At 40.7% G+C, this 9,369-nt stretch overlaps 1 protein-coding gene across 4 annotated transcripts in view; it reads right to left on the bottom strand.

Moving 5' to 3' along the window:
• The window catches only part of cadps2 (Ca++-dependent secretion activator 2), a 103,335-nt gene extending 93,966 nt beyond the window's left edge, over positions 1–9,369 (bottom strand). For all 4 annotated transcript variants that reach the window (XM_058086266.1, XM_058086265.1, XM_058086264.1 and 1 more), the window contains exon 1: positions 9,037–9,369. In XM_058086266.1, coding sequence (XP_057942249.1) covers positions 9,037–9,357 — 321 coding nt within the window. In that variant the 5' untranslated portion in view covers positions 9,358–9,369. The remainder of the gene's footprint in view (positions 1–9,036) is intronic.

Consider the following 9,369-nt stretch of genomic DNA (forward strand, 5'->3'; position numbering starts at 1 on the left):
TAGCATTTAAACATCACCATCTGGAACAAAGTCCGACATCTAACGTCATAAATGTCAACAAGGTTACAGTATTACAGATTAGTGTTCATGCTGCTTAATTGGTTCCAGACCCGACCCACCCATTTCTGTGAAGTACGATTACTTTTTAATAAATGAAATATTTTGGTAATTGGAGCATACAAACAACCCACTAAATATGCTTTTATACACCATTAAAGCCCTCTTGATATGAAATAACACCCCTATAGTCATCTTTACACTCCTCTGACCCAATACAGTAAACATAATAAGATATAGTAAACCCGTTTACCACCTTTGCATACTATCAGAACCCTCCAAACATGAAATAACACCCCTATAGTCACCTTTACACTCATATAACCCAATATAATAAACATAGGAGAAAATAGTCATAATAAATTCTACAAAAGTTTGACCTTCTAAAGACACTTTTTAACATTGGAGCCCTGTAAGCATGAAATAACACCCCTATATTCACCTTTACACTCATATAACCCAATATAGTAAACATAAGAGAAAATATGCCATAATAATTTTTATAAAACTGACCTAAAAAAGACACTTTTTCACATTAGAGCCCTGTAAACATGAAATAACACCCCTATAGTCACCTTTACACTCATATAACCCAATATACTAAACATAAAAGAAAATAAGACATAATAATTTTTACAAAAGTTTGACCTAAAAAATACACTTTTTAACATTAGAGCCCTGTAAACATGAAATAGCACCCCTATAGTCACCGTTACACTCCTATAACCCAATATAGTGGACATAAGAGAAAATAAGCCATAATAAATTTTATAAAAGTTTGACCGTCTGAAGACACTTTTTAACATTAGAGTCCTGTAAACATGATATAGCACCCCTATAGTCACCTTTACACTCATATAACCCAATATAGTAAACATACACTTTTAGGTTTAGGTTCTCCTGAAATCTTTGGCCTGATTTTGGTTTGTAAGGTTCTTATGTGTGCTAGCTGAAAGGATGTATGAAAGGATGTTTAAGGCAGCGTGATGAAGGAACACCAGTGATGCTCTTCCTGCTGCGGGAGATGTGGAGGAAGTAGACGTGTGTTTGTTTACGTGTTTGTTTATGCTGGAAGGCTTTAATTTGAGCCTCCGCTCTCCACTTGGAGGAGGTGATCAGTTATGGCGGACATTTAATGGCGTATTTGGGCGGCAGCCGGCGCTCCAGTGTGGCGCATCAATACGCATAAAGCACATGTGAGCGCGTGCAACAGTATCTGTCACGCAGGGATAAACGCACGCACACAAACGCACCGTGAAAACATGACAAGATGGAGGGGACTCGTCTTGGCAATCAGTCATAACAAATCATAAAATATCATCATGAAAACCAGACAATCATCACTCAATTCACCACACAGGCTCATCAAGTCAGCACACTATGACCAAGATCCATAGAGGAAGACCCACACAGTAAGACCCATAGATTAAGACCCTTACAGTAAGACCCATAGAGTGAGACCCACAGAGCGAGATTCTTACAGTAAGACCCATAGAGCGAGACCCACACAGCGAGACCCTTACAGCAAGACCCATAGAGCGAGACCCTTAAAGCAAGACCCACACAGAGCGAGACCCACACAGAGCGAGACCCACACAGTAAGACCCATAGAGTGAGACCCACACAGTGAGACCCATACAGCGAGACCCACACAGTAAGACCCTTACAGTGAGACCCATAGAGCGAGACCCACACAGAGCGAGACCCACACAGAGCGAGACCCACACAGTAAGACCCATAGAGCGAGACCCAGAGAGCGAGACCCAGAGAGCGAGACCCACACAGAGTGAGACCCACACAGAGCGAGACCAACACAGTAAGACTCTTACAGTAAGACCCACAGAGCGAGACCCACAGAGCGAGACCCATAGAGCGAGACCCACATAAAGCGAGACCCACACAGTAAGACCCATAGAGCAAGACCTATACAGTGAGACCCATACAGTAAGACCCAGAGAGCAAGACCCATACAGCAAGATCCATACAGCAAGACCCAGAGAGTAAGACCCATACAGTAAGACCCATAAAGCAAGACCCATAAAGCAAGACCCATACAGTAAGACCCATAAAGCAAGACCCACACAGTAAGACCCATCCAGTAAGACCCATCCAGCAAGAACCATACAGTAAGACCCAGAGAGTAAGACCCATAAAGCAAGACCCATACAGTAAGACCCATACAGTAAGACCCATACAATAAGACCCATACAATAAGACCCTTACAGTAATCCCTGGTTTTCCTAACACCCCTCATGACGGTGGAGTTTGTGACCAATCCCTGAAGACAAACACCTCCACCCTTCATAAACATCTGACCACTGATGCCCATCTGCACACACACACACATACACACACACACACACACACACACACACACACACAGTGTCAGTGGGCTCAGACATGTGATCAAGTGAGGTCCAACATGTCTTCCTTCCTCGTATTGTTTTTTTTTTTACTAAACCACCATACTTTATTCATTCATTCCGGAAAAACTGTGAGAGCAAGCTAAAGACACTTTTTAACATTAGAGACCTTTAAACATGAAATAACACCCCTATAGTCACCGTTACACTCATGTAACCCAATATAGTAAACATAAGACAAAATAAGCCATAATAATTTTTATAAAAGTTTGACCTTCTAAATACACTTAACATTAGAGCCCTGTAAACTTGATATAACACCCCTATAGTCACCGTTACACTCCTATAACCCAATATAGTAAACACAAGACAAAATAAGCCATAATAATTTTTATAAAAGTTTGACCTTCTAAATACACTTTTTAACATTAGAGCCCTGTAAACATGATATAACACCCCTATAGTCACCTTTACACTCATATAACCCAATATAGTAAACATAAGAGGAAATAAGCCATAATAATTTTTATAAAAGTTTGACCTTCTAAAGACACATTTTAACATTAGAGCCCTGTAAACATGATATAACATCCCTATAGTCACCTTTACACTCATATAACCCAATATAGTAAACATAACAAAAAATAAGTCATAATAAATTTCATCAAAGTTTGACCTTCTAATGACACTTTTTAACATTAGAGCCCTGTAAACATGATATAACACCCCTATATTCACCTTTACACTCCAACCCCCAAAACTCAAAAAGGACGCCCCCCCACCCCCCCACCCCAAAGGAAGCCGCCATCTGCTGGCCCTCTCGGCCTCCCATGGGTGCACAATGTAAGCGCCAAAATGGGAAAATAAATCCTGTGACTTGCACCTTCATACAGCCATGAAAGTGAAAGTGAAAGTGAAAGTATTATTTCACTTTGAACAAAGCATCAATGAAGTGACTTCCTCATCGGTACACACTTTGACTAACTGGGAGGGACCTCAGCATCCTCAGCAGGATGATCATTCTTTACGCTTCGTAAACTTGCAGATGGCACCAGTGTGTGTGTGTGTGTGTGTGTGTGTGTGTGTGTGTGTGTGTGTGTGTAGGCGTTTTATCAGCAGCGAGCAGAGGCGCCCTGTGAAGCAGCCATGACAAACCCCGAAGACCAAAGAGAAACTAAATGCTAAACGGGACGCTAGCTTCAAGGAGCTCAAAGAGCCAACACGACAACATCCATGATGAGGATGATGATGATGATGAGGAGGAGGAGGAAGAGGAACCGAACAGCTCAAATCCCAGCCAATCACAGGGCACATATAGACAAACAACCATTCACACTCACATTCATACCTATGGACAATTTGGAGTCGCTAATTAACCTAGCATGTTTTTTGGGAATGTGGGAGGAAACCAGAGTACCCGGTGAAAACCCACGCATGCACAAGGAGAACATGCAAACTCCACACAGAGATGGCCGAGGGTGGAATTGAACCCGCGTCTCCTAGCTGTGAGGTCTGCGTGCTAACCTGGAAAAGTGAAAGAAAGGTTTACCAGAGACCCATGGCCTCACGCTGAGAGTGTGCCCGAATAAAGTGCACCTTGCTGGGCCACACCAGGTAGCTCTTCCCCTCTATGCGCTGGTTCTCCCGATAGTAGTGAAGTAGTAGTTGTGTTATGATATTTCTTTAGAACCTAGATCAACCAACCTAAAACAAGACCTTGGAGGCTTAAAGAGGTTGGAAACCGAGGTTTGGGGGGCGGGGAGGGGGACCTAATATGCTCATTTTTGGGGCCTTTGTATTGAATTGTGGACTCCATTAGAGCAGGTTACACACAATAACCCGCACAGGAAGTGTTCTAGTTCTTCCAGAATCTGCACCTATTCAGCTGTATTTCTTAGCATGCATGAAACCAATCAAGTATCAATTTGGAAAAGTGAAAAAAAGGTTTACCAGAGACCCATGGCCTCACACTGAGGTTGTGCCCGAATAAAGTGCACCTTGCTGGGCCACACCAGGTAGCTCTTCCCCTCTATGCTCTGGTTCTCCCGATAGTCGTGAAGTGGTAGTCATGTCATGATATTTCTTTAGAACATCATATTTCTTCAGCATGTAGCATATAGCATGTAGCTTCCGGGTCATGTAGTACACATCCACATAAACAGTCCCATTGAAATTGAAGGTGGGAAGACCTGGGTTGGAATCTCCATTTTTGGGGCCTTTGTATTGAATTGTGGACTCCATTAGAGCAGGTTACACACAATAACCCGCACAGGAAGTGTTCTAGTTCTTCCAGAATCTGCACCTATTCAGCTGTATTTCTTTGTATTTTGTAAACTATGTTCCATTAACGCTAGCATACCACCGATCAAGTATCAATTTGACGCAGAACCTGATTGTTCTGTTGCGGTCCGCAGCTACGGCACCGTGAACTCGTCAGCGATAACAACCAAAGCTAACGACATGTGTCAAGAAGGCCTCAGGGCGGACAATAAGCGCCATGTGACGTGATCGACAGCCGGGAAGCTCATCAGCATCTTTAACGAGCACCCGGCGGCAAATCATTTTGCGTTCGTCAGGCTTTGTGGCGTTCTCATGAACGCGCCACCACGCTCGTTGACAACAATGTGCGGTTATTTCCGAACGCCATTAAAAAGCCTTTTGTGTCTTTTTATTTGGTTGTCGCGCTAACTTCCCGCTGTCCCGCCCAGACAGGATGTGGATATTCATGTTGTTCTGTGACAAAAGTGTGGGTGGGGAGAACACACGACGTGGGGGTTCTTTTTAATGGCTCGGAACAGAGACGCCGTTTCAACGGAGGCGGTTAAACAAAGTGGACTGCAACATGTCTTGAAAAATCAGCGGCTCTATTCCATCAGTAGCCAATTCTAAAAACAACTGTGGCTGTAGGCAACTTCCTGATATATATTTTATTTAACGCCAAAAGACTGCTGCATCGCCGAAACGCTAGCAACGCGGCGTTATAAACGTGCAAAATATTTTTTCCCAGAAACCTCCATGGCATGACACCAGCTGCTCGGAGCATGTGCCCGAATACAGTGCACCTTGCTGGGCCACACCAGGAGCCACCTCCCCCTCCATACTCTGGCTCTACTGATAGTACTGATGTGGTAGTGGTCACGTTATCAACAAATCCTAACTTGTTCCAGTCCTCCTTATCTCCTGGTGTGCACACAACATTAGTACACTTTAGTACACATTAGTACACTTAAGTACTAACAAGTACACTTATTATTTATTATTATTCTGATTTATTATGTATTTCTGCTAAGATCCACATTCATGTCACACTGACTTGATAATAATCACTTGAAAATAAAATAAAATAAAATAAAATAAAATAAAATAAAATAAAATAAAATAAAATAAAATAAAATAAAATAAAATAAAATAAAATAAAATAAAATAAAATAAAATAAAATGAAATAAAATAAAATAAAATAAAATAAAATAAAATAAAATAAAATAAAATAAAATAAAATAAAATAAATTACATTACATTACATTACATTAAATGAATGATTGAATGATTGAATAAAACAAAACAAAACAAAACAAAACAAAAATTAGTAAAGCTGCAAGTGACAGTTACTGATTGTAAAAGTACCAGATGGAGGGGTAGGATTTGCTTCACCTCAAAGTCCTGATAAATTTAAATAAATAAATAAATAAATAAATAAATGAATAAATAAATAAATAAATAAAAATATTTGTAAAAAAATGTATATATTTAGAAAATACTTAAATTATATTAGGAAAGCAGGAAGTGAACAAATGGAACAGTTATTGATTGTACCAGATGGAGGGGTAGGATTCAATAAGCCTTGCTTCACCTCAAAGTCCCGCATTATTTTTAATAAATAAAAATAATAAAAAAAATTATAAAAAAAATTATTTAAAAAAAACTTAAATTGTATTAGGAAAACAGGAAGTGAACACATGTAACAGTTACTGATTGTAAAAGTACCAGATGGAGGGGTAGGATTTGCTTCACCTCAAAGTCCCGCTAAATTTAAATAAATAAATAAATAAATAAAAATATTTGTAAAAAATGTATATATTTAAAAAATACTTAAATTATATTAGGAAAGCAGGAAGTGAACAAATGTAACAGTTATTGATTGTACCAGATGGAGGGGTAGGATTTAATAAGCCTTGCTTCACCTCAAAGTCCCGTAAAATTTTAATAAATAAAAATAATCAAAAAAAATTATAAAAAAAATAATTTAAAAAAACTTAAATTATATTAGGAAAACAGGAAGTGAACAAATGCAACAGTTACTGATTGTAAAAGTACCAGATGGAGGGGTAGGATTTAATAAGCTTTGCTTCTTCCTACTCCTTTTGGACATGTGGAACTGGGAACTGATTATGGGATGCATTCAATTGGAATCTGATGCATGTTCAAATGAAATTAAACCATTACCATTACCATTACCATTCTGTATTTCACTTCAGCATTTTAGCATTGACACACAATTTCTATTCTCCAGTACAGGTAGAACGTTCTCTTTAGAGAGGAAGTTTCCCATTTTGCCGCCAGATTGCTTCTTCCACACGTCTTTCAAACCATCTGTCCTCAGTCCAACAATACAGTCATTATGTCATTAAAGGCATCCATGTTGCTTTTGTTCTGGGAAAAAGGAAGAAGCGTCTGCCACGCCCACATTCCTGCACCTGACACTCACGACTGACAGCTTACACGATGAATGGAAAGATGGGATTTTCTTGGTGTCAACATGAGCAGCGATTGACAGGGGATTGGTCCAGGGTTAACCCCGCCCCTCACCCAATGTCAGCTGGGATAGGCTCCAGCTCCACGACGCCACCGATGACGCTCCGTTATTCATTTGTGATGTCAAGGTTGTCAAAGATACTCAATAATAATTACAGTCATCCCGAGTTTACGACGGCTCATTGGTTCCTTATTCCTAAATCCAATATTTGGGGAGTGGTAAAGAAACCTCTTTACCACCTACCAAGATCTCTCTAGGCACCAGATCCCAAAAACTTTCTCAATAAGGGGGCCAGATTCCCAACAAAAGTCCAAGTCACTGAACTGCACACGATCATTAAGAGTAGCATTTAGGCTATCATTAAGGGTAGCATTTGGGAATTATTTAGGGTAGCATCTAGGAATCATTTAGGGTCGCATCTAGGAATCATTTAGGGTAGCATCTAGGGTAATTTTAGTAGCATTTAGGGGATCAATTAGGAATCATTTAGGTTTAATTTAGGAGATAATTTAGGTTTAATTTAGGAGATCATTTAGGTAGCATTTAGGTAGCATTTAGGTAGCATTTAGGGCATCAATTGGGAATCATTCAGGTAGCATTTAGGGGATCAATTAGGAATCATTTAGGTAGCATTTAGGAGATCAATTAGGTAGCATTTAGGGGATCAATTAGGAATCATTTAGGTAGCATTTAGGGGATCAATTAGGAATCATTCAGGTAGCATTTAGGGGATCAATTAGGAATCATTTAGGTAACATTTAGGAGATCAATTAGGTAGCATTTAGGGGTTCAATTAGGAATCATTCAGGTAGCATTTAGGGGATCAATTAGGAATAATTCAGGTAGCATTTAGGGGATCAATTAGGTAGCATTTAGGGGATCAATTAGGTATCATTTAGAAATCATTTAGGTAGCATTTAGGAGATCATTTAGGTAGCATTTAGGTAGCATTTAGGGCATCAATTGGGAATCATTCAGGTAGCATTTAGGGGATCAATTGGGAATCATTTAGGTAGCATTTAGGTAGCATTTAGGTAGCATTTAGGTAGCATTTAGGGTATCAATTAGGAATCATTTAGGGTATCAATTAGGAATCATTTAGGTAGCATTTAGGTAGCATTTAGGAGATCAATTAGGAATCATTTAGGTGGCATTTAGGAGATCATTTAGGAAGGAGGGGTACTGAAAGTTTGCATAGTCAAACACAGTGCTTAGAGTTGGAGACAGAATGGTGAAGAAGACTAACACAATCAAGGAAAAGATGTTCTCCATTGTTGTTGACTTCTTGGATGAACTGGTGCTAACTATGATGTCATATTTACATGGTGACCCCCACCCCACCCCCCCACCCCCATCATCATAACAATCCCTCCTCACTGACTCCTCCAACCGGGTCAAGTGACCGCCTGGTTACTTTGATTTAGTGATCTTCCACTTGTCCACGACATAAAACTCCCACGCTTGCCGTCTGGCGGAACACATTCATGCACACGCAGGAAGCTCATTAACGACTAACCCCAAGTGGGACACCACAACAACAACAACAATCTTTTACCAAAATGACTTCCGGGTATAATCATGTCATGCATAATAATGCAATGTAGTGACTATATAGCAGTCATATGTTGTGCTATATAATACAACAAAAAGTAACTTTTTACTCTTTTACGACACTTATGATGGTTATAAAATATGCCGAAGAGATCATTTTTAAATGTAGAGTGGGAGAATGTAAACGAAGTGGATGTCAAGTTGATAGTTTTACTGTTTGGAACAGGTGAATCTAAAATGGACGCTTTCCTAACGGGGGTTTGGTTGGAGGGGCTCCCGGGCTGACAGGTGCATAGGCGGGGCGCACTCACCTTCTGCTGCCGCCGAGCCATGTCGGTGGGCTGCTTGGCGTTGAACGGGTAGGCGATGCAACGGAGGACGAAGACGTAAATCTGCAATTTGACTTTATGTTCCTCTTCCTCTTTTTGTATTCTCTCCCGCTCGAGCTTCTCCTCCTCGCGGACTCGGTGAGCACTTTCCCCGGAGGAGGCTCCAGCCGAGGCGGGCTGTCTCTGCTGGCTCTCCGCGCCCCGCTTGGCCGCGGAAGAGTCAGCGGCTTTCCTAGCCGGCTCCCGGGGAACTTCCGGGTCGGATTCCCCGCCAGTGTCTTCGCTGGAGGACGGGTCCAGCATAGCTGATGTTTG

This window comes from Doryrhamphus excisus, chromosome 11 (assembly GCF_030265055.1).
Source record: "Doryrhamphus excisus isolate RoL2022-K1 chromosome 11, RoL_Dexc_1.0, whole genome shotgun sequence".
NCBI lineage: Eukaryota > Metazoa > Chordata > Actinopteri > Syngnathiformes > Syngnathidae > Doryrhamphus > Doryrhamphus excisus.